We start from the raw sequence: 27,558 nt of genomic DNA, 5'->3' as shown, positions 1-27,558 counted from the left end.
CCTATCTGGAAGGACTCTGCCCTGGGAGGCAAAGGAAAGGAGGTTAGTAAAGGACGTACTCCTCGGGAGGGACACAGAGACGCTGAGATTCGGAAGGCCACGCTGGCCTGTTTGGCTGGGCATCCAAGCGGGTCGGAGAGTTCAGTCATGTTCGCCCACGCGGTGATGCGTGCCCTGCGCAAGAATAAGACCCTTCGCTACGGAGTTCCCATGTTGGTGAGCGCCGTGAGAAAAAGTGGGGGAGGGATTCCGGAAGGGGTGGGACCACAAGTCTGGCTGGAAGGAGAGTTCTGTGAAAGTGTAGCGCGTGCGACCCGGAACGGCAGTCTGGGCTAGGAAGGGGCGGGCGTTTAGGCCGTCCTAGTCTCGTAGTCTCTCCCCGCGCTGGTAGTGGGATCTCGAGTCCCCCTTTTACCTCTTTGGTAGTTACCTGGATGTGCTTCTGAGAGTGGTGTCAGAAGCAGATTGTATAACCCAAGTCTGGGTGATTACTAAACTTCCATCCTACCCCGCTCCGCGCCCGCCCGCCCCCAGCTACAGCTTGACGATACTCTGCATCATTGGAACTAGTTGTATTTACTTAATTTAACTGTATAATTTCGGGCATCTTCAGGTGTCAGCTTATTAGTTTGTGAACTGGCTTAATTCTTCCAGGCTTGTTATGAGTTAAATAAATCCTTGTGAATTGAATGAAGCACGTTGTAGCAGCCCTCAAAAGATGGTCGCTGAATTATAGTTGATATTTTTAAAGCACGTTGAAAGTAGTTTTGGTGTCTATTTCTTTGCATCTATTCCTACGCGGAGTTCCCAGAAGGTTGCATTCGTCTTGAAATTTAGATTGTTGTTGGCTTAACACAACACCAACCCGAGTTGGAATCCAGGGAGACCACTCCGTTTCTTTTCAGTTTGACCTTGGCAAGTTACTTTGCTTCAGCAAGCCTTGATGTCATAGTAAATGAAACAATTTAAATAAAAAGCATGTGGACAAAGTCCACTTTCTTTTAAATAGTTTATTACTTTGGTATGGATTTGGTACAGGTGAAGTTACTAGCTTTTGCATTTAAGCAGGACTAAAGGAAAGAAGTGACCTTAGAAAAGTAATGAGTTTTTTTACTCATCTTTGATGAATGCGGATTTCTTGCTCATCTTCGGAAACTCCTTTTTATCTATCTTTCTAAAAGTTTAAAGAAAGCTGTAAGACAATGTAGGTGATGGGGAATGTGTAAAAACTATCCTCCCTGTAGATTCCCCTGCCACAAAATAGAGATCCATTCAAAAATACTGTGATTGTAGTCATTACGTTGAGGTCACCTGCATGTCCCACTGGAAGACAGTTTGATTTTGTTTCTTATCTTTCAAAATCATCAAAGCTAAGCTCTTAAAACCAGTAATATTAAAGTACCTTCTAAGGTTTCCCTCATTTGTTTTATTTCATGGAGTGGAGACTACCACAGTAGACTTCTTCCCAAGTGTATTTCTCTATACTGGTCTCTGTGTCTATATTGGACCTGTACTATACTGGACCTAGGTCTGTACTGTTTCAAAATATGGGTCCTAGACATATAACTACTTTTGTAGAGGAAAATGTTGAATTCAGTACTCTAAAACCCAATACTACTAGAAGGACCTCAAAAGATACGTCATCTTCATCATGTATCAGTCCAATATTCCATAATTACTACAGTATACTACTATACTTCAAGTTGAAATTATTTCCTCTCTTAGATAAATGTTAATGCTTGCTTCATAAGAATCTTTATTCAGCAACATACAGAAGAGGCCTTAGAGTACCAGGTATAGGCCAATAATACTGTCCTTCCCTGCTCTCCCAAACCACTTAAAAAAGAGAATATATTTGTTGTCTCCCAAACCACTTGAAAAAGAGTATATTTGTTGACTACTGGTTTCTACATTCTAAAAAATTAGCCCATTTAATGTTTTCTGTTCAGGTGTTTTTAGTTTATTCAGTGTTTTGCAGCTATCATCACCACAGTCTAATTTTAGAACATTTTCATCACCCTAAGAGAAACACCATACTCAGTAGTAGCCACTTCCTGTTGTCCCCTACCCTTCTCCCATCCTAGTTAACCACTAATCTACTTTTGTCTATAGATTTCATAGAATAATACAACTTATGGTCTTTTGTGACTGACTTTGTTCACTTAGCATAATGTTTTCAAGGTTCATTCATGTAATGTATCAAAACTTCATTCTTTTTAATGGCTAATATTCCATCAGTTGGAATATTTATTTTTCATTGATGAACATTTAGGTTGTTTTCATTTCTTGGCTATTATGAATAATGGTGCTATGAACATTCATGTACGGATTTTTGTATGGATGTGTTTTCATTTCTCTTGAGTAAATACCTAGTAGTAGAAATGCTGGGTCATATGGTAACTCCATGTTTAACATTTTGAGGAACTGCCAAGCTATTTCCCAAAAACTACATCATTTTACGTTCCCACCAGCAATATATGAGGCTTCTGATTTTTCCATTCTTGCCAACAGTTGTCATTGTCCACTTTTTTTTTAATTAAACCCTTACTAGTGGGTGTGAAGTGGTATCTCACTGTGGTTTTGATTTGCATTTCCCTAATGACTAATGATGCAGGACATTCGTTCATACAGTGATTATTGTTTATCTGTATATCTTCTTTGGGGAAATGTCTATTCAAGTCCTTTGCCCATTTTTAAATGGGGCTGTTCTTGTTTTTATTGGGCAGAGGTTTTCTTAAACACCTGGAAGCAGTAAGTTTCCCAGTGTTTGTCAAGGGGCTCTGTGTGCTTGATTGGGTATGCCTTCAGTACCCAGGCAGGTTACACTCCGCCTTAAGCTGTTACTTCTTGCTTGCTCAGAGCCTCAAGGTTAGCCACAGGTGAGTGTTTAGGGCCTTCTCAGATCTCTCCTGAGCTTACACACTGCTGTGGGCACGTGGACAGTTCTGCTCATGTGCATGTCCTTCCAGAGTGTCAGGAATATGTTTGAGCTTTTCAGAGTCCTCTATGGACACCTTATGCCTCATATTTTCCTTTGAGTGTTTTGGTTAGACTATTCCTTGCCCTGTTATCTACCACCTCAGGCAGTATGCTGTTAAACAATGGCCTCTGAATTTTTTCAGCAAACACTTCCAGGGAGAAGTCTGTTTGCACTAGTTGAGCTCCAAGTCAGGAAAACTAAAGGCAGCCTTGCGAGTGGGTCTTCCAGGGAACCACCAGACTGGTCAAATAATGAAAATTCTCAGGGAATAAGACTTCAAGGAGCTCCACCCCATTATGCCCCTTCCAGCGGTTACTGCTTTATATCATGATTTTAGACTGCTGGTTTTCATGTTTACCAAGGAGCGTGGGTCGAGTGGGAACAGGTAGGCTAAAAATGCCACCAAGCTTTCTGCTTTAACCGAGGTTGAGTCATTCTTCTTACAAAAATGTTCCCAACATCACTGCAGGCCTTTTTTAATTTCCAAAGTTCTGAAAAAGTAGATTTGACAACTTTTGCCAGTGTTCTCATTGCTTTAATGGAGAGGGTTTTTGGAGATTCTTACTCTGTTTCACTGATGTCACCTTTTTTGTTTTTTTTTTTTGTCTTTGCTGAAATTTTCTAATTTTTCACTTGTTTATTGCTCTTTGAGGCACTTTTATGATGGTTCCTTTAAAATCTTGCTAATGTCACTTGATAGTCTTTCCCAATTCAAGTTACTGTTTCCTGATTCTTGTAACAAGTGAATGTTTATTTTATCTTGGACATTCTGTATAGTATGTTAGGAAACTTTATATTCTCTTTAGGTCTTCTACTTTAGCAGCGGTCACCATGCTTGCGTTAAGCTTGTGGATAGAAGTTAATGTAGGTAGAGTAGACCAAACACTGTGCCCTGGGGGTACTCCAAGTTCAGAGGGTTGGGGTGTACAGGAGGGACCAATACAGGAGACTAAGAAGGGTTCTCAGTGAGGTAAAAGGAAAACAGGTTTAAGGGAAGAGAAGGAAAATGTGATCAACGGTGTCAAATTTTGCTCATGAAATAAGATGAGAGCAGAGAGTTAAACGTTGCATTTAGTAACATGGATGTCAGTGATGGTTGGAATGGGTCTAAGGGAAAGTGGAAAGAGCAGCAAGCATAGACAACTTGTTTGAGAAATTTTACTGCGGGTAAGAACAAAGAAATGGGATAATAACATGGGGAAGTAAGGTCTAGAGAAATTTGTTAAGATGGGAGAAATAGTAGCATTTTTTATGATGAATCATGCAGTGTGGTGAGCAAGATTTTTGATGAATCACTGCCCTTCAGTATATAAGATGGTTGGGATCTAGTGCAGAAAGGAAGATATTTAGCTAGGAGTGTAGATACCACGGTAATGAGTGGTCGGTAGCGCAGTGCAATGTTGACACTAACTATGTAGCATTAGCACAGACTTCATAGATTAAGTGCACAGCTCTCCATAAAACTCCCCTCATCAGACACCAGCTGAAAGCTGTGCGATATTAGGCCACCTGTGCTTCTGATCAACTGGTTACAAATTCAGTGGTTCCTAATAGCCCCTCAGGTTCAATAATTCAGTAGAATGACTCACAGAACTCAGGATATCACTATACTTAGGATTATTGTTTTATCATAAAGGTTATGAATTAGGAACAGTTGAAAGAAGAGACCCTTAGGGCAAGGTCTGGGAATGTCCCAAAGGCAGAGTTTCCCTGTTTTCTCCCTGTGGAATCAGGGTATGCCACCATCTCAGCCCACTGATGTGTTCACCAACCAGGAAGCTCATCAAGAGGTTTTTATTGGGATTTTCATCATCTATGGTTGATTGTATCATTGGCTGTGTGACTGAACTCAATCTCCAGCCCCACCCTTTCCTCCTTGGAGGTCAGGAGGTCAGGTTGCTATCACATGGCTCAAGGCCCCCACCCTCTAGTCACATGGTTGATCATTCCAGCATGGCCAACCTCTATGCTGTGATTATGTAGGGACCCACAATGAGTCACCTCATTGGTATAAACTCAGCTGTGGTCCCAATAACAAAGATGCTCCTGTCACTCAGGAAATTCCAAGTGAGTAGCTCCCTCCCAAGAACCCAGGACCAAGACCAGACAGATTCTTTATTATGTAACACGTGGGTATTGCGATGGCAGTGGTCCAGAAAAGAGATGATGGTGGACTAGAATATTAGAAGAAGATATAGTCAGAGATTGTCAGATTCAAGAAATATTTTGACAGAACTCAGTGATGGATTAGATGTGAGATAGGAATTAGAGGAGCTAAAGATGACTCCGGAGAAGCTGGCTTGAGTAATTGGATGAAAGTATTTGACCTTAATTTGGATGTGAATGATTGATTAGCAGCAGATTGGGGCAGAAAGAGTGTTGGGGTAAAAAATCAAGAATTTTTTCATGTTAATTTATATATACCTGTTAAACTTTCAAGTGGAGATGTCAGGTAGGAGGGCAGGTCTTCACTTCAGGGGGATGTTTCCCACTGAAACTGTACATTTGGAAGTTGTTAGGTTATAGAAGCTATTTAAATCCGTGGAACTGGATGGCATCACCTAGGGACTCTTTTGGTTGTGAATAGGTAAAAAAGGTGTGAAGACTGAGCCTTCTGGGATACTCCAACAATTTGAGATGGGAAGGTGAGGAAGAATGAGTAAAGGGAGGCTGAGAGGAGTTAGGAAAATCACAGGTGTGTCTTTTTGTCACCAACCGGGGTTCTTGGCCTGCCTTAATCAATAGATATTGATAAGAGGCCAGACAAGAAATTCAGGCAAGACTTTATTAGCAGGGGGGAGCGAAAACAGGTAACAGGTTCCCTCGCTCGCTCGAACCCCTAGGGTGGGGGCCAGCTGATTCCTTATATGGGGAGAGCGTAGGGATGTGTCCATGGGTGGGGCTAAAGGGGTGGCTTAGGTGGTCTGCCCACCCCTTTGTGGTGTTGAGTGTAGGGGGCATGTGCAGTACCCTGCTTTTACTCCTGACACCGTGTTTTTGCTCCCGGCTCTTCAGAAGTGACAGTTGGGTTTTTGGTCTTTTTGTATCTTGTTGTGCATAATTTGTCCCAACTGTGCATGTTTGCAGTAATTTTTAGTCCCTTATACTTTCTTTGCATTTTGTTGCTGGAGGAGAAGTTTGTCCAGGTGCAAGCACTGCAGCAAAGGGTCCCAGGTCCCAGGTCCCAGCGTGTCTCATTTTCATTGAAACCAAGAGACAAAAAAGTTACTTTACTTATACAAAGAATGATTACATATTGACATTGGAAGTATTAGCTGGTTATATATAACAGATATTTTTCCTGGTTTCTTGTCTTTTGATTTGATGTCATTTTTGTTTTATTTATTTGCAGATAAGAGACTAAATTTTTATGTGGTCAGATTTATGGGGTTTTTAAATTCATAGCCTCAAGGTTTTGTTGGTATTCCAACTTCAAAATTATAGAATTTTATATTTTACAGTGTTTTTATCTGTTTGTATTACTTTAATTGGTAATATTAATATATTGATGGTAGGGATCAAACTTAATTTTTTTCCAAATTGCTAAACTTACAGCTTGAGGATGAGAGTGAACCCATTAGATTATCGGAGGAGATGCTAAAGCAGCAATGGCAATTCATGGGCTCTTTTAAGGTGTACCACATACTGAGAAGGGTAACACATTTCATGAGATTGTTTTATCACTTGGTTAGAAAATGGAGAAAAATGCTCTCTAATTGGCCTATTTTGCAAAATCATAAAATTGAAAGAATTCTAGTCTTGAAGAAGCAAGGCCAGGATTTATTCCTGGATTTACCCATTACAATCACGGGCAAGTCATTTAGTTCGCTGTGCTTTTATTTCCTCATCTATTAAGTGTATGTTTTTTTCCCCTAGCTCATAGGTCTTTTGTAAGAATCAACTAATATAATGCTTCTGATGGTGATATTTAAATAAGGTCAAGTACAGGTGGGGGTAATGATTTTGGTATTTGCTCATGTGCTAAAATGTTTCCCAGTGATAGTGTGAGAAGATGAATGGTAACTCACCAGGGAAAATAATCTATAAGATTTTGTATAATCTACCACTGTTGGTGTTCAGATAAGTAATGTATAGATAGACTGAATTCTGCCCTTCTATTTTGTTTAATCGTTTCCCTGTCTTGTTTCAGTTGCTGATTGTTGGAGGTTCTTTTGGCCTTCGTGAGTTTTCACAAATCCGTTATGATGCTGTAAAGATTAAAGTAAGAACTGTCATTGGTGTTTGACATGTGTACATGTATGTTCTGGTTTATGAGAGACGAATATTCAGTAAACTAAGCTGTCTTGAGTTTTATCTTGCTTTTTTATGACTGATATATGGGGACTTCCCTGGCGGTGCAGTGGTTAAAACTCTGCTCTTCCAATGCAGGGGGCATGGGTTCAATCCCTGGTCAGGGAACTAAGATCCCACATGCTGCATGGTGATGCCAAAAAATAAAATAACTAACTAACTAAATAAATAAATATAATAAAAATAATACAAACAGCTGTTTAAGAAAAAAGACTGATATATGATCTTTGGACTCTTTAAAAAAATTTTTTTATACAATTTCTAAAGGTTACTTTCCATTTACAGTTATTACAAAATATTGGCTATATTCCCTATGTCACACATTATATCCTTGAGCCTGTCTTACACCCAACAGTGTGTACTGCCTATGCCTTCACCCCTGTTGCCCCTCCCCCCTCCCCACTGGTAACCTCTAGTTTTTTATATTTGTGAGTCTGCTTCCTTTTTTGTTGTATTCACTAGTTTGTGATATTTTTTAGAATCCACATATACGTTATCATACAGTATTTATCTTTCTCTGATTTATTTCACTTAGCATAATGCCCTCCAAGTCCATCCATGTTGCTGCAAATGGCAAAATTTCATTCTTTTTTTTATGGCTAAGTAAAACATACGTGTGTGTGTGTGTATATATGTATATATATATATATATACATATATACACACACAGACACACACACATCTTTTTTTTTCTTGCAAATTATGTTTTTTTTTTAAGATCTTTATTGGAGTATAATTGCTTTACAATGGCATGTTAGTTTCTGCTGTATAACAAAGTGAATCAGCTATACATATACACATATCCCCATATCTCCTCCCTCTTGCGTCTCCCTCCCACCCTCCCTATCCCACCCCTCTAGGTGGTCACAAAGCACCGAGCTGATCTCCCTGTGCTATGCAGCTGCTCCCCACTAGCTATCTATTTTATGTTTGGTAGTGTATATATGTCCATGACACTCTCTCACTTTGTCACAGCTTACCCTTCCCCCTCCCTAGATCCTCAAGTCCACGCTCTAGTAGGTCTGACACACATCTTCTTTATCCATTCATCTGTTGATGGACACTTAGGTTGCTCCCATATCTTGGCAACTGTAAGTGATGCTGCTGTGAACATTGGGGTGCATGTATCTTTTTGAATCAGTGTTTTGTTTTTTTTTTTGATATATACACAGGAGTGGAATTTTGGGGTCATATTGTAGTTCTATTTTTAGTTTTTTGAGAACCCTCCATACTGTTTTCCACAGTGGCTGCACCAATTTACATTCCCACCAACCGTGTAGGAGGGTTCCCTTTTCTCCACATCCTCACCAACAATTTGTTGTGTTCTTTTGATGGTAGCCATCCTGACAGGTGTGAGATGATATCATGTATACTCAACTAAGCAGCAGTCTGAGTTTTATCTTGCTTTTCAAGGCTGATATATGATCTTTGGGCTCTTTCTTACTCTTTAAAATAACGTTAATGATCACATGGAAGTGAATCATGAAATGTAAAGAATTTAGTTATCTTTCTCCTCACTCACTAGAAACTTTGCAGTTCTGTTAGCTTTTTCCCATAAAATATGCTCTGGTGTAGCCATTTTTAGGATCTAGAAGGGACTAAAGAACAGGGGACAATAATTTCACTCCATTTTATTATTCTAATTGTAAATTAGCTACTTTGTATTAATACCAGTAAATTATAAGTTATATTGATGTGTATCTTTAGTAATTAATACTAAAAGAAAGGAAAATTATCTTTCATTATAGTGATACCTATCTTTTCATAGCGATCCTTTTAACACGTATGCATTTGTGGTAGGACTATAGTGGTTCCTGCGTAGATATATTACTGTCTTTATTTTTACAGGTGAGGAATCTGAGTCTCAGAGAGCTTAAGTAACTTGCTTAAGGTCATGTGGCTATTTAGGGCTAGAACTAGGATTCCCACCTCTATGATTACACAATTACTGTCAAATTCAGGTCTGTTGTTACAGAACAATTCTGGTTAATTCATTCAGAAGTATGTAGCTTTTGTTTGTGGCACACATCTGATATTTGAGGGTTTTTTCCTGAGTACAGGTGACCCTTGAACAACAGGGGTTTGAGCTGTGCTGGTCCACTGATACCCAGATTTTTTTCAATAAATACTACAGTACTACACGATCTGCTGTTGGTTGAATCCACGGATGCAGAACTCGCAGATATGGCATGGCGGGCCAACTGTTATTTATTGAGGAAAATCCTTGTATAAGTGGACCCTCGAGGTTCAAACTCGTGTTTTCAAGGGTCAGGTGTATTTCATTAGCAGACCTCAGTAACGTTGGTGGGACAGTATTAAAGGCCTATTCAATTTTTTCAATTAATTTTATGGTTTAAGAGAAATACAAGTCATGGACATATACACACTAACAAACGTAGTAAGGTAGATAGTTGGGGGGAAGCAGCCGCAAGGCACAGGGATATTAGCTCGGTGCTTTGTGACAGCCTGGAGGGGTGGGATGGGGAGAGTGGGAGGGAGGGAGACGCAAGAGGGAAGACATATGGGAACATATGTATATGTATAGCGGATTCACTTTGTTATAAAGCAGAAACTAACACACCATTGTAAAGCAATTATACCCCAATAAAGATGTTTAAAAAAAAAAAAAGAGAAATACCAACGCTAGCTAGTCTTTTTATTATTATTTTTTTTGTGTGGTACGCGGGCCTCTCAGCGCTGCGGCCCCTCCCGCCGCGGAGCACAGGCTCCGGACGCAAAGGCCCAGGGGCCATGGCTCATACGCCCAGCTGCCCCGCGGCATGTGGGATCCCCCCGGACCGGGGCACGAACCCGCATCCCTTGCACCGGCAGGCGGACCCCCAACCACTGCACCACCGGGGAAGCCCTAGCTAGTCTTAAAGACAGTAGGTATTAGAAAAAATAGCAAATTTAAAAGGAATATATACTTTCTGTGAGGGAATAGAGCAATTATAACTGAGTTTTAAAGTTTCTGTTAGCATTCCAATTATTTTATTAAGGAATTTTTTCCCTTTTGCTTTAAGATGAAAGTTATAATAATCTGACTTTTAGAAATGGGATGGCATGTACATATTTGAAAAATAATTGAATATTTGTCATGTGTTTATCATATGTTAGATCCTACAGATGAAGATTCAAGAAACTGGTTCTTATAAAGTTTATAGCATCATCGAGGCTGGGAGACATCTAATATAAAAGTGTATCCAAACATACAATATAACAATGCCCAGTGAAATGCTGTATTAGAACTCTGCATAAAACATTACTAGAACTTCAAGGAGAAGCATACGGTTTAGACTTGGGAAAGGGGTATCAGAGAAGGTCTGCTAGAGGTATCAACCTTTGAATTAAGGTTAAGAATGAGTAAGAGTTAGCTAAATGATGGAAATGATTAGTATTATATAACATAGAGTGGCTAACATAGAGGGGAGATTGGGGGAGCAAGATAGGAGGTAGGAGATTGTTTCAAGTGGAGATGCAGAGATCTGTTAAGACACTTTGGCAGTAGAGTATAGATGAACAATAATGGAATCTGAAATAAAACATTTGCAATGAAGATAGAAATGAACGCGTTCCAGAAAAATTTTTAGCAGCAAATTGATAGTGATATAATATTAAAAGCTGAATAAATATCAGATGACTTGAGGCTTTGCTTTTGAGGACTGGGTAAATTTTCGTAGCAAGAGAGAGTGAGGGAGATTGCAGTAACAGAAGAGGTCTAGACGAGGGGGTCGAAGTAAAGAGAACAAAGGTGGGAGAAATGAGGCTGATTGAAATTAAGAGGATGAGATTGGTCAAGGTCTATGGAAGGAGGCTGAGAGGACAGAGTTGAGGTGAGGAGGATCAGAGAACAAGACCTACTGAGACTGAGACGTCCAGGTTGGTTGACGTTGAGAAGTCAGACTCAGGTGAAGTCAAGAGTCAGTGTTTAGGTGAGGTTGAGTTCAAATAAGGTTGAGAGGGTAAGGTGGACTAAATTTGAGAGGAATTGAGAAGGTAAGATTCGTTGAGGCTGACAGCTGTTACAAGGGTTGAGAGGTTGAGATTAAGGAGGAGTCGAGGGAAAGATTGCTGAGGTCAAGGGCTGGGGGTCAAGACTGTGGTTGAGAGGACAAATTCAGTTAAGAAAGATCAAGGATAAGTACAGCTGAGAAGTTTTGAGGAGGGTGGAAAAAGACGGTATTGATTCAGAGTGACCAGCCGTTTTAGGTTGCCTGGAGCTGTCCTGATTTTAGGACTGAAAAATCCAGTGTCCCAGGATGTAAAAATTCCTGCTCTTCAGTTGTGGGTATGGAAGGTTGAAAGGAAAGTACAGAACCCATGAGGCGGGCTTAAACAAATAAGCTGAAAGCAATAGCTTTCCATTTCTAGTGTGAAATAGATATGACGTAGCTCATCTGCCTTCATTATGGCTGTTGCTCTTTTTTTCTCCTGACTCCTAATGCTAACAGCTGTGGATCCACAGTAATAGATTATCTGCTTTTGCATCACTCCAAGTAATATGATTTAAGTGTACGATTAAGTGCACTGTAATCCTGAGCATTCACAGCCTTTTTTTTTAAACCTTTGCTTGACTGTTGTAGTTTGTAAAGAAATAGTGCTTGTTTCATTTTTTCCCTTTTAAACAACTTAGGTTGTTTCCATGTCTTGGCTATTGTGAACAATGCTGTAGTGAACATGGGGTGCAGATACCTCTTCAAGATAGTGATTTCATTTCCTTCAGATAAATACCCAGAGGTGAAATCCCTGGGCCATATGGTAGCTCTATTTTCCGTTTTTTGCAGGAATCTCCATAGTGTTTTCCACAATAGCTGTACAAATTTATATTCCCACCAACAGTGCACAAGGACTCCCTTTTTCCACATCCTCTCCATCAGTTGTCATTTCTTGTCCTTTTGGTAATGGCCATTCTGACAGGTGTGAGGTGGTATCTCACTGTGGTTTTGATTTGCATTTTCCTGATGATTAGTCATGTTGAGCATCTTTTCATGTACCTGTTGGTCACCTGTATGTCATCTTTGGAAAAATGTTCTGATCCTCTACCCATTTTTTAGGCAGATTTTTTTTTTGGAGGGGGTGCTACTGAGTTGTATGAGTTCTTTATATATTTTGGATATTAACCTTTTATGAGTTATATGATTTGCACTTATTTTCTTTCATTCAGTAGGTTGCCTTATCGTTGTGTTGATTGCCTTTTCCTCCCCCCAGTATTATGTATGTGAAATTCATCTCTATTTTAGCTCTAAATTCAGGGTCAGCAAGCTTTTCCTGTAAGGAGCCAGGTAGTAAGTGTTTTAGGCTTTGTGAGCTACACTCTTCCACAACTATTGAAATCTGGTGTTGTATCATAAAAGCAGCCATGGACAAAAACAAATGAGCATGGCTGTGTTCAAATAAAACTTTACTGACAAAAATGGATATTAGACTAGATTTGGTCCATGGGCCATAGTTGCTGACCCCATGATTTTTTCATTGCTGTATGGTATTCCACTAATTATACCATAATTTATTTATCCATTTTACTCTTAGACATTTGAGTTGCTTGGCAGTTTTGGTTACTGAAAATAATGTTGCTGTGAACATTCTTGTATATTTTTCTTGCTGCATGTGTGCAAAAAAGGAATTGCTGGATTATCATCTTTATTTGATAATTTCCAAACTGTTTTTCAGAGTGATTGAATCAATTGTAGGGAAGAAAAAATAATTTTCCCTTTACCCTTCTACATTCTTGTCTGAGATCCTTTGATAATAAAATACAGATTAATAAGAGAAAAACAAACAGAAGTTTAATAACATGTATACCTCTTGTATACATGGGAGATACTCAGGAAAAGTGAGTAAAACTTTTCCCACCACCACCTTAAATACTATCTTAAGACAGAAGGATGTTGGAGGGGGAGGGCAGTTATGAGAGGTTACTGGGAAAAGCACAGTAAAAGGGTAAGGTTGTTACACAGATTTAAGTGGGTACCTTCTCGATTGGTAGAAGTTTCTTGTGATTTAGAATCATCGTTCTGTTCCTGATACTAAAAGGGAGATACTTATAAATGGAGATTTCCTTTATAAATGTATGTGTCACTCACAAAAGTATAACTTGTACTGGTTTCCAGAGCTTGCGCGTCTGGTGTTTCCTAAAAGCAATCAGCTCAAGATAATCCTTATGCCAAAGAGACATATTTTGGGGTGTCATATTCTGCTTCCCTTCACATTCTGCACTGCTGCTTTAAAACAAAGAATGTCGTCCTCAATCCAGTTCTGTAGGTGATCTTGGGTGGCCTTGGACTGCAGGGGCTTGAAGCAGGATTTCGGTTCCCTGGCCAGAGACTGAACTCAGGCTGTGGCAGTGAGAGCGCAGAATCCTAGCCACTAGGCCAGTGGCCAGTCGGCTCTGTGGAAGTGAATTTCCACAAAGAGATGGAAAATAGTGAAACAAATAAAGTGTTTATTAGGAGGAAAAAGAGTATGTGTGAAAAAACTTAACACAGGTGGACTCAGAAAGAGTCGCACCCTCGTGGTAGTTTGAATCACTTACACGGGCATTTCTTCTGGGTTTCCTCTGGCCAGTCATCTTGCCTTTGCCTGGCTTTGAGTCCATATTTGTTTATGTCAGGGTCCTCCCCTGTGTGCACACGTATCTCTTAGCCAAGATGGATTCTAGCGAAGAGGGCCATGGGTAGGTTAACATCACTTACTGTGGGGTGACGCCCCCTCCCTTTTTGACCCCCAAGGAGCCTTTCTGCGCATGCATAGTCGGGAAGGTCTCCTTGACCTCGAGAATGAGAGATACGTGGTCTCTTTATCTTTTATCTGGGCAGGGCTCAGCTCCTCCTTGCTCCTGTCCCCCAACGGGACAGTCTTGAGCTGCTCAGCCTGGGGCCCATCTGTCTCCTGCCTCACAGGAATCAAGTCACTAGCCACTACAGTCACTGACCTTACCGTACACCCTGAAAGGAATTCAAGACAAAGAACAGGATGAGACACTCTGCTTTGGCAAAACAGGCCCTTAGTTAGATATATTTTGGAAAAAAATTTTTATGAACCTGGATTCTTGCATCTTCCCATACTCAGAAGAGCACTAAAATCATTGACTGAGATGTCTCTTCCTCACGACTAGCAATAGCCTTCTACCGAGATGTATGCTTGATTGCACGTATTCCTTAGTCATACATGTACTCTCTATATATACTAGCCTCTTCCCCTACCTCTTCAGAGCAGTTCTTCAGATTTATCTGGGAGGTTGTCTCCTGGGCTATAGTCCTCAACGAGACACTGGATACTCAACCGAGAGCTCTTATATTGTGCGTTTTTCTTTCAGTCAACACTGCTAACAGTTTTTTGTACCCCAGGCTCCAAATACTTGCCAATACTTGCTATTATAGGTTGGGGTATTTTTCCTCATTTTGTTTTTTAAAGCTATTTTGGTGGGTGTGTTATGAATTGTTACCTAATTATGTGATGAATTTGAAATTTTCGTGATGATGAAACTGAGTCCCCCTAAAAGTTCCTGTATTGAGTTTGATTAATCTCTCTATCCAGAACTCTATTCCCTTTCTTGTCCCATCTGACCTCAATCTTGAGCTAACTGAACACTAATCAACCAGAGTCAGATGACTAAAAAATTGCCGTTGATAGTGACATTATTAATGTACTAAAATTGCTATTATAGATATCATCATTAATGTAGAACCTCAGGTTGTTTCTCTAGGGCAAGACTAGCTCATAGACCCCTGAGCCATGGACTGCCTGGGCAGAGAATCATAAACAAACACATCCTGACTCTCAAAACTGCAATTAAGGAGATGATTAATTCCATCTTCTTTTGTAATATATGCTTGTAATGTGATGAATTTCCTTTTAAGCATGGCCATGGCTATGTCATGAAAGTTTTAATATGTAATATATTCATAATCAATCAAATTAAATTTGTTTTTATTTATCCGTGAGCTATTTAGAAGTGGTTTTCCTTAACTTATAAACATAGGGAGTTTTCTAGTTACTATTTTTTATTGATTTCTAACTTGAGTGTGTTGTAATCAAAGAAAATTTTCATTGAGTTCTTTCTTTTGATATTTGTTGAGACTGGCTTTATGAGCTAACACATGATCAGTCTGTATGAATGATGTATGCTTGTTGGGTACATAATAAAAGTATGTTGTTGGGTACATACTAAAAGTTTATACATCCATTTGGTCAAGTTTGTTATTTGTGTTTTTTCAAATTTCTGTGTTTTTGACGTTTTATATCTTCTCTTACCAATAGAATTGTGTTAACATCTCTCATTATGACTGTTTGCCTATTTCACCGTGCTTTTAGGTACATATAATTTCAGAATTATTATGTCTTCTGGTGAATTGAATTTTCATTGTAATGAAACTTTGCATGGTAATAATGCTTTTTCCCCTTACAACCTATTTTGTTGGATATTAATATGGCTTCACCAGCTTTCTTTTTAATCTCAACCTTTCTGTAAACTTAAGTTTTAGGTATGTCTCTTATAAACAGAAAATATGTTTTAATAGTTTTGTTTTTTAATTGGCTCATTAAATATATTTACATTTAATGTAATTTTAAATTATATTTGGGTTTAAATATGCCTTCCTTTTATGTGCTATTGTTATATTTATTTCTGTCTTGTTCTCTTTTGGATTAATAACATTTTATTATTTTGCTGTTGTTCCATTAGTTTGGGAGCTGTAGTCTTACTCTTCCACTAGATGTTGCACTAGAGACTGTTGTGGTCTACAGATTTTTTTTTTTTCCTTGTACTGTATTGATCTTGATGGGGAGCAGAATACACCACCCCAAAATGTGCCACTTTGGCATGTGGATTGTTTTTTTTTTTCTTTTTTTCTTTATTGGGGTATAATTGCTTTACAATGGTGTGTTAGTTTCTGCTTTATAACAAAGTGAATCAGTTATACATAAACATATGTTCCCATATCTCTTCCCTCTTGCGTCTCCCTCCCTCCCACCCTCCCTATCCCACCCCTCCAGGCGGTCACAAAGCACTGAGCTGATCTCTCCTGATCTCCCGGCTGCTTCCCACTAGCTATCTACCTTACGTTTGGTAGTGTATATATGTCCATGCCTCTCTCTCGCTTTGTCACCGCTCACTCTTCCCCCTCCCCATATCCTCAAGTCCGTTCTCTAGTAGGTCTGTGTCTTTATTCCTGTCTCACCCCTAGGTTCTTCATGACATCTTTTTTCTCTTAAATTCCATATATATGTGTTAGCATACGGTATTTGTCTTTCTCTTTCTGACTTACTTCACTCTGTATGACAGACTCTAGGTCTATCCCCCTCATTACAAATAGCTCAATTTCGTTTCTTTTTGTGGCTGAGTAATATTCCATTGTATATATGTGCCACATCTTCTTTATCCATTCATCCGATGATGGACACTTAGGTTGTTTCCATCTCTGGGCTATTGTAAATAGATCTGCAATGAACATTTTGGTACATGACTCTTTTTGAATGCTGGTTTTCTCAGGGTATATGCCCAGTAGTGGGATTGCTGGGTCATATGGTAGTTCTATTTGTAGTTTTTTAAGGAACCTCCGTACTGTTCTCCATAGTGGCTGAACCAATTCACATTCCCACCAGCAGTGCAAGAGTGTTCCCTTTTCTCCACACCTTCTCCAGCGTTTATTGTTTCTAGATTTTTTGTCGATGGCCATTCTGACTGGTATAAGATGATATCTCTTTGTAGTTTTGATTTGCATTTCTCTAACGATTAATGATGTTGAGCATTTTTTCATGTGTTTGTTGACAGTCTGTATACCTTCTTTGGAGAAATGTCTATTTAGGTCTTCTGCCCATTTTTGGATTAGGTTGTTTGTTTTTTTGATATTGAGCTGCATGAGCTGCTTATAAATTTTGGAGATTAATCCTTTGTCAGTTGCTTCATTTGCAAATATTTTCTCCCATTCTGAGGGTTGTCTTTTGGTCTTGTTTATGGTTTCCTTTGCTGTGCAAAAGCTTTGAAGTTTCATTAGGTCCCATTTGTTTATTTTTGTTTTTATTTCCATTTCTCTAGGAAGTGGGTCAAAAAAGATCTTGCTGTGATTTATGTCATAGAGTGTTTTGCCTATGTTTTCCTCTAAGAGTTTGATAGTTTCTGGCCTTACATTTAGGTCTTTAATCCATTTTGAGCTTATTTTTGTGTATGGTGTTAGGGAGTGATCTAATCTCATACTTTTATATGTACCTGTCCAGTTTTCCCAGCACCACTTATTGAAGAGGCTGTCCTTTCTCCACTGTACTAAGGTAATTATTGGTATGTAAATTGCTATTGCCATTTTCTTAATTGTTTGGGGTTTGTTTTTGTAGGTCTTTTTTCTTCCCTTTCTCTTTTGTTCTCTTGTAGTTTGATGGCCATCTTTACTGTTCTGTTTGGGTTGCTTTTTCTTTTTTGTGTGTGTATCTATTTATAGTTTTGGGGTTTGCTGTTCCCATGAGGTTTTTTTGTTTTTGATTAATTAATTTACTTATTTATTTATTTTTGGCTGCATTGGTTCTTTGTTGCTGTGCACGGGCTTTGTCTAGTTGTGGCCAGCGGGGGCTACTCTTTGTTGTGGTGTGCACGCTTTTCATCGCAATGGCTTCTCTTGTTGCGGAGCACAGGCTCTAGGTGCACAGGCTTCAGTAGCTGTGGCTCATGGGCTCTAGAGCACAGGCTCAGTAATTGTGGCACATGGGCTTAGTTGCTCTGTGGCATGTGGGATCTTCCCAGACCAGGATTTGAACCCATGTCCTCTGCATTGGCAGGTGGATTTTTAATCACTCTGCCACCAGCAAAATCCCTCCTGTGAGGTTTTGATATAGCAGTCTGTATAGGTACAAGTTTGTTTTAACTTTCTGGTTTCTTTCCCATCTAGAGAAGTTCCTTTAGCATTTGTTGCAGAGCTGGTCTGGTGGTGCTGAATTCTCTTAGCTTTTGCTTGTCTGTAAAGTTTCTTTTTTTAATTGGGATATAGTTTTACAGGATTGTTTGTTTCTTCTCTACAGCGAAGTGGAGTTTCCTGTGCTATACAACAGGTTCTCATTAGTTTTCTATTTTATACATATTAGTGTATATATGTTAGTCCCAGTCTCCCAATTCATCCCACCCGCCCTTTCCCCTCTTGATGTCCATATGTTTGTTCTCTACCTCTGTGTTTCTGTTTCTGCCTTACAAACCGGTTCATCTGTGACATTTTTGTAGATTCCACAAATATGCATTAATTTACAATGTTTGTTTGTCTCCTTCTGACTTACTTCACTCTGTATGACAGTGTCTAGGTCTGTCCACATCTCTACAGATGACCGAATTTCATTCATTTTTATGGCTGAGTAATATTCCATTGTATATATGTACCACATCTTCTTTATCCATTCATCTGTCAATGAATATTTAGGTTGCTTCCATGACCTGGCTGTTGTAAATAGTGCTGCAGTGAACATTGGGGTGTGTAAAGCCTTTGATTTCTCCATCAAATCTGAATGAGAGGCTTGCTGGGTAGAGTATTCTTGGTCGTAGGTTCTTCCCTTTCATCACTCTAAATACAGTATATTGTGCTACTTCCTTCTGGCCTGCAGAGTTTCTGCTGAGAAATCAGCTGATAACCTTATGGGAGTTCCCTTGTATGTTATTTGTTGTTTTTCCCTTGTTACTTTTAATATTTTTTCTTTGTCTTTAGTATTTGTCAGTTTCATTACTAGGAGTCTTGGCGTGTTCCTCCTTGGGTTTATGTGCCTGGGACTCTTTGTGCTTCCTGGATTTGGATGACTGTGTGAAGTTTTCAGCTATTATCTCCTCAAATATTTTCTCAGGTCCTTTCTCTCTTCTCCTTTTGGGACCCCTATAATGGGAATGTTGGTGCATTTAAAAGATCTCTTAGACTGTCTACATCTCTTTTCATTCTATTTTCTTTATTCTGTTCTATGGCAATGATTTCCACCATTCTGTCTTTCAGGTCACTTATCTGTTCTTCTGACTCACTTATTGTACTATTGATTCCTTCAAATGTATTTTTCATTTCAGTTATCATATTGTTCATCTCTGTTTGTTCTTAATTCTTCTAGGTCTTTGTTAAACATTTCTTGCATCTTCTTAATCCTTGCCTCTATTCTTTTTTCAAGATCTTGGATCATCTTCACTGTCATTATTCTGAATTCTTTTTCTAGTAGCTTGGCTATCTCCACTCCACTTAATTTTTCTTCTGGGGTTTCATTTTGTTCCTTCATCTGGGACATATTCCTCTGCCTTCTCGTTTTGACTAAATTTCTGTGAATACAGTTTCCATTCCACAGGCTGCAGTATTGTAGTTCTTGCTTCTATTGTCTGCCCTCTGGTGGATGAGGCTGTCTAATTAAGAGGCCTGTGCAGGGTTCCTGATGGGAGGGACTGGTTCCCAGTGGTGGGGAGCTGGGTCTTGTCCCTCTGGTGGGCAGGGCTGTGCTCAGGGAGACTTTAAGCCACTTGTGTGCTGATGGGAAGGGCTGTGTTCCTGTGCCATTGGTTATTTGGCCTGAGGTGATCCAGCACTGGAGCCTACAGGCTGTTTGGTGGTAATGGTGGCCTTTGGGAGGGCTCATGCCAATGAGTAGTTCCAAGAAATGCTGCTGCTAGTGTCTTTGTCCCCGCACTGAGCCACAGACACCCCCTGCCTCCCCAGGAGACCCTCCAATGCTAGCAGTTAGGTCTGACCCAGTCTATTCTGGGGTCACTGCTTTCTTCCTCTGGGTCCTGGTACCCTCAAGACTTTATGCATGTCCTCCAAGAGTGGAGTTCCTGTTTTCCCCAGACCTGTGGAAGTCCTGTGATCAACCCCATTGGCCTTCAAAGCCAGATTCTCTGGGGACTCCTTCTCCCATTGCTGGACGCCCAGGCTGGAAAGCCTGACTTGGGGCTCAGAATTTTCACTCCTGTGGGATAACTTCTGTGGTATAATTGTTTTCCAGTTTGTGGGTCACCCATCTGGTTTGTATGGGGTTTGATTTTATCACGATTGCACCCCCTCCTCCCATCTTATTGTGGCTTCTTTGTCTTTGGATGTAGGGTATCATTTTTAGTAGATTCCTGTGTTTTTTTGTCGATGGTTATTCTGCAGTAGTGATTTTGGTATTTTTGTAAGAAGTGGGTGAGCTCACATCCTTCCACTCTGCCATCTTGAGCTAATCTGAACTAAGTGGGTTTAGATAGAAAGGAGTGAAAATGTCATTATGTGCAGATGAAATGTTCTCTACCAAGAAATTTTATACACAAGAAGTTTAAACCTATTATAATGAAAAAGATCATGCAACAGATAGCTCTTCACTTGTAAATCTTTGTAATTTTCATTTTGATTTCTTCTCTAACATGTCAATGTATTTTAAAACGTTTTCAGCTTCCATATATATGGATTCTTTCTGCAGTTATCTCTTTACTATTGATTTTAAATATTATCGATTGTAGTCATTGAATATGTTATATATGATGATTTTTTATATGTGAATTTGCCTAGTTTTCCATTATGCCCTATAATAAGTTTAATTTTTATTAATATTTTGTGTGTGTTTGAGGAGAAAATAGCAATCCAAATTTGCTGGGCTCAAAATTCTATATATATCTATTAGAAAGGACTTGTTAATCATTTTACTCATCTTCAATAATCTTATTTATAATCTGATCAGTTAGTTTCTGGGAGAGGTATGTTAAGCTCCTTTAGGATGTTTTGTGTATTCATTTCTTAAATTTTTATCCATTTTGCTGCATACATTTCAAAGCAATATAGTCACATAATATTTAATAATTCTAACATTCTCTTTAAAAATTGTTCCATTTTCCAATATTGAATTTTTTTTTTTTTTTTTTTTTGGCCGTGCCTCATGCATGCAAGGTCCTAGTTCCCCAGTCAGGGGTTGAACCCGCGCATTGCGCGGAGTCCTAACCACTGGACCGCCAGGGAAGTCCTAAATGTTCCTTTTTGATGCTGTTTGCCTTGAATTCTGTTTTGTCCATTAAAAATATTGTTATGTATTGATCCTCCTGCCCCCACCAGTTGTGTGTGTGTGTGTGTGTGTGTGTGTGTGTGTGTGTGTGTGTGTGTGTAGTGTATCATTTTTTGTAACCTCTGCCTTCAACCTTGTGTTTTCATTCTTTTTTTTTAAGTGCATTTTTTGTAAGTAATATATAACTGGATTTCTAAAAATGTCAGTCAGAAAATCTTTATTAGTTAATAGATGAGTTCAGCAGTTACTGAGATTGTTGATGTTTGTATGTATTTCCACCACTCAAAACACTGATTGAGAAAAACCCAATCAAGTAGAAGCCGAGAAAGAAGAGAGAAAATAGTCAAAATAAAACTGAGGTTCAGGGCTTCCCTGGTGGCACAGTGGTTGAGAGTCTGCCTGCTGATGCAGGGGATATGGGTTCGTGCCCCAGTCCGGGAAGATCCCACATGCTGTGGAGCAGCTGGACCCGTGAGCCATGGCCACTGAGCCTGTGCGTCTGGAGCCTGTGCTCCACAGTGGGAGAGGCCACAGCAGTGAGAGGCCTGCGTACCGCAAAAAAAACCCAGCCCCCCCCAAAAAAAACTGAGGTTCAAAGTAATCCTTTTAATATCAACATTGTAGATATAATTTCATTTTATTTTAGCGTTTTAAGTTGCTGATGAACAGTCTTTTTTCTAATCAATCCTCATCCCTTTGTCTTTTCACTGTTTTTACTTTTGAGATTTTCTTTTTATCCTTAATATCCTAAGGCTTTACTATTAGTTGATGAAGAGTGGGCTGGCTTTGTTTTGTTATTTTTAAATTTTATTTATTTACTTATTTTGGCTGCGCCTCATGGCTTATAGGGTCTTAGGTCCCTGACCAGGGATCGAACTTCAGCCCACAACAGTGAAATCAATGAATCTTAAGCACTGGATCACCAGGGAATTCCTGTTGTGGTTATTTTTTATTGTGCTCTTTCAGTCTGAGGAATCATGTATTTTTAATATATTATTCATTAATTATTGATTAGTTATTGCCCTTCCTCCATTCTCTTTATCCTGTAATTCTGAAACCCCTAATAGACCTATTTTGGATCTAGCTTTCATAATATGCCTTTTCTTTCATTTATCCCATCTGTTTGTGCCTCATTCTAGTGGAATCCTCATGTTGTGTTTCTTGTGTACTACTTTGGTCTTAAGCTGTGTTAGTCATTATTCAGCTATTCCACTGAATTTAATTTGGGTTTTGTTGATGGTGATGGTTGTTAATTAATTTCAGCAATCACATTCTTCTTTCCTAAAGACTTTGCTACACACAGGTAACGCGGCATCAGTTTCTGTTTACCACTATGGAATCCTGTCTAATTTCTTCATAGCTAACTTTTTAATTTCTGGTGTATATAAAATGTTCTTTTTTGTTTTCAAGAGCAGTGTTACATTTATTAGTATTTTTGTAATGATTCTATGTAATAACATAATTTAGTGTGGTGGTTAATAGCATAGACTCTGGAGGCAGAGGGCCAAGGCTCAAAGCCAAGTTCTGCCTCTTTGACAAGCTATTCAAACTCCCTGTATTCCATTATCCTTACTTTGATCATAATACTAATACTTATGTCATAGGATTTTTTGAGGATTAAATGAGGTAATAAACGTCAAAATACGTGGCATATACCAAGTCCTCAGTAGATATTAGGTGCTATTAGTTGTAGTAGTGGTGGTAGTACTATATTAGTTATCATTATGCAATTGTATGGTTTGTGGAGATTTTCCCATGCTTTTGTAATCTGCCATGCCATCCCAGCCATGCCTTATATTACTTTTTTAAATTGAAAATGGGATCTAACAGACTTAAATAACTTATGGCTGCTCTTTCTTTTCTACAGATTGATCCTGAGTTAGAAAAAAAACTGAAAATGAATAAAGTGTCATTGGAGTCAGAGTATGAGGTACAGTATGCTAATGTAGCAATCTTCCTAGTCAGTGACTGGTTCTGTCTGCGTTAAGGTAAATTCAAATTATTATCAGTACAGGAAAAAATATTTACCTTAAATATATGTTATTGGAACAACTATGTAGTCGTTTGAAAAGAAAATAAAGATGAATCTATATTTCATATACTGTTTCATATCCATATTCTAGATGGATCAAGAATTTAAAAATAAAAAACAAAAGGTAAAAGTACTAGGAGTAAACAATGAAGATTCTTTTTAGTGGTCTTGAGTCAGAAAACCCTATTTAAATATGATAGAAAACCCAGAAGCTTTAAAAGTAAAGGTTGCAGAATTCATACATAAAAATTCAAAAGTTCAACCTAAAAAAAATAGTGTATATAAAGTTACTAGTTAAATATGAAATTCTAAAAATATTGTTTATCTTAACACGATGAATAAATTTATTTAAATATGAAGAGCAAATCAGTATGGAAAATTTCAACAACTCACTTGATCAGTAGGAACATGGGCAGAGCATGTAATGAGTTCAGAGACAAGGAAATAAATATCATTTTTAAACAGATAAAGAGATGCTCAACTTATAATAGGAATGTTAATTAAAATTATAACGAGGTATCATTTTCCACCTATCTTATTAACGAAATCAAAGAGCTTAATAGCATGTTTTATTATAGGATATGGAGAGAGAGGGTGTTCTCCATATCTGATCATATTTTCCCATTTCTTTTCATGTTTGGTCATTTTTGATTGAAAGGTGGACATTGTGAATAATATACATTGAAGAGACGTGTGAAGAGTGTTGATTCTCATTTTAGCATTTCAATCATTGGCTGATCACTTTGAGCTTGATTTTATGCTTCATAAGGGAGGATCTGTAGAAAGGTTTTGATGTTTCCTAAACCCCTCAAACTGTGGCATTCAGCCTCCAAATTGTTTACCCAGAGGATCTTGTCAGAGCTTAAGACTAGACCACTTTTTTGTTGTTGTTGTTTGTTTTTGTTTTATTGTTGTTGTTTTTTAGTTTAGTTTGGGACTGGACCACTTTTGCATGAAGTTGTTCTGCCAACCTTGCATCCCATTTAAGAATTATTCTCAAATTCTCTTGAGCATATAGGTCTTATGTTATCTGAGTGAAGGCCATTATTCTTTCTTAAAACCTTTTTATAACTTTGTATAATTTCATAAGTATACTTGAAAATAATTTACTAATAATTACTAATAATTTAGTTCTTGAACACTAAATTAGTGGAATTTTGTTCATCTATGTAGATTTAGTAGATTCCTGGTAAAACTGTAAGTGAAATTTAGAGAATGGTTCATTTACTATTTCTCCATTATCTTGTCAAAACCTCTAATTTGCTACTTCTCAGTATATAGCTATGGAGGGTTTGTCTGGGAGTGGACGTTCCTTAAAGTTCTTTTAGAAGCCGTAGAGTTTGAGAGCTGAAGAAATCATATAGACCATTTGGTCTAGCCTTTTCATTATTACTTTTGAGAGAATTAGTGCCCAGATAGCTCAAATCACTAGCCCAGGGTTATATAGCTTGTTAGTAAAACAGTAGTGCTTAGTATCCAAGTGTCAAGGTAAATTGATATCATTTTCTGTCTCTGAATAAAAGCTGTCCTGTGTTCTCTGTGTTTCTTTTTCTATCTTGTTCACTTAATTATTCCAGAATAACCAAAGCAGATATATGAAAGTTACTGTCAGAGTGGTGTCAGAAGGGTAAAGAAAGGTTTATGTTCTTCCCTTTTTTCCTATTTTCATTCCTGTGCTTGAGAGACACTTCACACTAACTAAAGATATGGTGATCCAAACTGTGGTTGAAGCTAGTTTTTATTGCCCCAAAAGAGCTTTGCTTATGGCAGCTATGGGGAATATCTTTTCATTCTTAAGCCCAGGCTCATTTCTTAGGTGCAGAACAAATCATCTTGGTCTCTATTCCTTCTAGCAGACTCTAGATTCTCCACTTTCGTTCTCTTCATTTACTGCCATCACCCATGTTAACCCATGCTAGTCATTATTATGCTGGATTAGTGTTCGGACCTGGAGTTTTGTTTTCCCAGCTTCTTCCCTTTCTTTGTGCTCTCAAAAATAAAACATGTACATTATTCAAGAAATGCAAGTTAAAACTACAATGAGGTACCACCTCACAGAGGTCAGAATGGCCATCATTAAAAAAAATCTACAAATAACAAATGCTGAAGAGGGTTTAGGGAAAAGATAACCCTTGTACACTGTTGGTGGGAATGTAAATTGGTGTAGCCACTATGGAAGACAGTATGGAGGTTCCACAAAAAACTAAAAATAGAGTTGCCATATGATCCAGCAATCCTGAGCATATATCTGGAGAAAATTATAATTCTAAAAGATACATGCACCCCTATGTCATAGCAGCAGTATTCACAATAGCCAAGACATGGAAACAGCCTAAATGTCCATCAACAGATGAATAGATAAAGAAGATGTGGTGCATATTAATATATACAATGGAATACTACTCAGTAATGAAAAAGAATGAAATAATGCCATTTGCAGCAACATGGATGGACCTAGAGATTATCATACTAAGTGAAGTAAATCAGAAAGAGGAAGACAAATACCATATGATATCACTTATTATGGTATCTAAAATAAGATGCAAATGAACACATCTACAAAACAGAAACAGACTCACAGACATAGAGAACAGACTTGTGGCTGCCAAGGGGGAGCATGGGGGAGGGATGGATTGGGAGTTTTTGATTAGCAGATGCAAACTATTATATATAGAATGGATAAACAACCAGGTCCTACTGTATAGCACAGGGAGCTATAGTATTTTGTGATAAATCATAATGGAAAAGAATGTGAAAAAGAATGTATGTGTGTATATATACATATATATGTATAACCGAATCACTTTGCTGTATAGCAGAAATTAACACAACATTGTAAATAAGCTATAATTTAATAAAATAAATTTTTTAAAAATATAGAGTTATTCTGTTTTAATAGTTTAATTCTGATGAGGGGAAAGATAGGCAGTAACATCAATAGGAAGTAAGAAAAATTTTAAGTCCTAAGAAATATGACATTTCTTTAATTATTAAGCTTGATATGCAGTTATTTACTAGAATTATAAGTGAGGGCCTATTGAATTCTTTCTACTCATTTATTCATTCATTCACTGAGGTCCTAATCGAACCCACAGGGCTCCTATACTAATATTTATCCTCTAATATTTGTGGCTCTATAGAAAATAAAAGACTCTACTTTTGATGACTGGAAGAATATTCGAGGACCCAGGCCTTGGGAAGATCCTGACCTCCTCCAAGGACAAAATCTAGAAATCCGTAACACTAAGACAACTTGACTATGCTGATTCTTTTTTTTTTTTTAAAATAAAAATGTTATCAACTGGAATTCCCACCACATACTCCTATCCATTGGAAAGAAAATTACAGACCTGCAGAAGCCTGGATGGGAGTAATTTGATGATAAGTACTCTTGATAAAAAGTTAAGTACAGGTTTCTATACTTCCCAACTCTTTTATTTGCAAATGAAAGTAGCAATGTTGACCACATATATTTTTTACTGCTCAATAAAAATGTGAATACTGCCACTTAAAGAGTGTCATTTATTCTACTCCCAGGTACCCACCCATATTTCTTTTCCCCTAGCCAGTAGGGCAATCTGATTCCTAATGAGAATAATAGGTCTGGATCCAAATTTTCACAGTAACATCAAACAGGATTTTATGTCAGACCTATGTGGAAAATAATGTTGATCAGTCTGGTAAGAGCCTTGGTTTTATTTGTAATACCTCACATGTCAGGCTAGTCAGTCTCCAAAGCATCACCTGATGATGGTGTTGATACCATTAAAATGCGTTAAGATAGTTTTATTGCTCCAAGTTAAAGCAAAAATCATGAGGTCATAACTTCCATCCTAATATACAAAAAAAAAATGCTGAAAAACTGAAAACAGTATGCTTTGATACATGAGAGAACTGAGGTACAGGACAAAACCATCACCCTGAAATCTTGAGACACAGAGAAATATAAAGAATCACAGTTTACCTGGAGGAGAAAACACCTGGAAACCACTTCTGGGCCCAGCATCAGATAGGAATACCTAAAGGGTAATTCACTAATTATTAGAGATTGAGCATGGACTAACCTGAGAGATAAAAACTCCTGGAGACCAGGCCAGGGACACACTTTCACTTCCTGGAACCCCACCAAGTTCTCACAGTGAATGTCAGAGAAAAATCTTGTTCTTCTAACAAGGGGAGGGGAAGGTAACCATTTTGAAATGTGCCCTCCAAATTCTGTACTTAACAAAAGCCTGGTCTCAAAGGAAACTATTTCGTTAGAGCT

General features: G+C 38.4%; 1 protein-coding gene across 2 annotated transcripts; it reads left to right on the top strand.

Moving 5' to 3' along the window:
* On the top strand, positions 1-26,801 carry LOC116748719 (cytochrome c oxidase assembly protein COX16 homolog, mitochondrial). 2 transcript variants are annotated; one of them, XM_032621966.1, is made up of 4 exons: positions 1-216; positions 7,131-7,202; positions 23,130-23,192; positions 26,435-26,801. In XM_032621966.1, the coding sequence occupies exons 1-4, from the start codon at positions 148-150 to the stop codon at positions 26,549-26,551; spliced, it is 321 nt and encodes a 106-aa protein (XP_032477857.1). In that variant the 5' UTR covers positions 1-147; the 3' UTR covers positions 26,552-26,801. The 2 variants fall into 2 exon arrangements, with proteins under 2 accessions (XP_032477857.1, XP_032477858.1); XM_032621967.1 differs by lacking the exon at positions 7,131-7,202.
* Positions 26,802-27,558: the final 757 nt, after the last annotated feature.

This window comes from Phocoena sinus, chromosome 2 (assembly GCF_008692025.1).
Source record: "Phocoena sinus isolate mPhoSin1 chromosome 2, mPhoSin1.pri, whole genome shotgun sequence".
Lineage (NCBI taxonomy): Eukaryota > Metazoa > Chordata > Mammalia > Artiodactyla > Phocoenidae > Phocoena > Phocoena sinus.
Note: the sequence above shows the minus strand (reverse complement) of the source record. Positions and strands in the feature narration are given on the sequence as shown.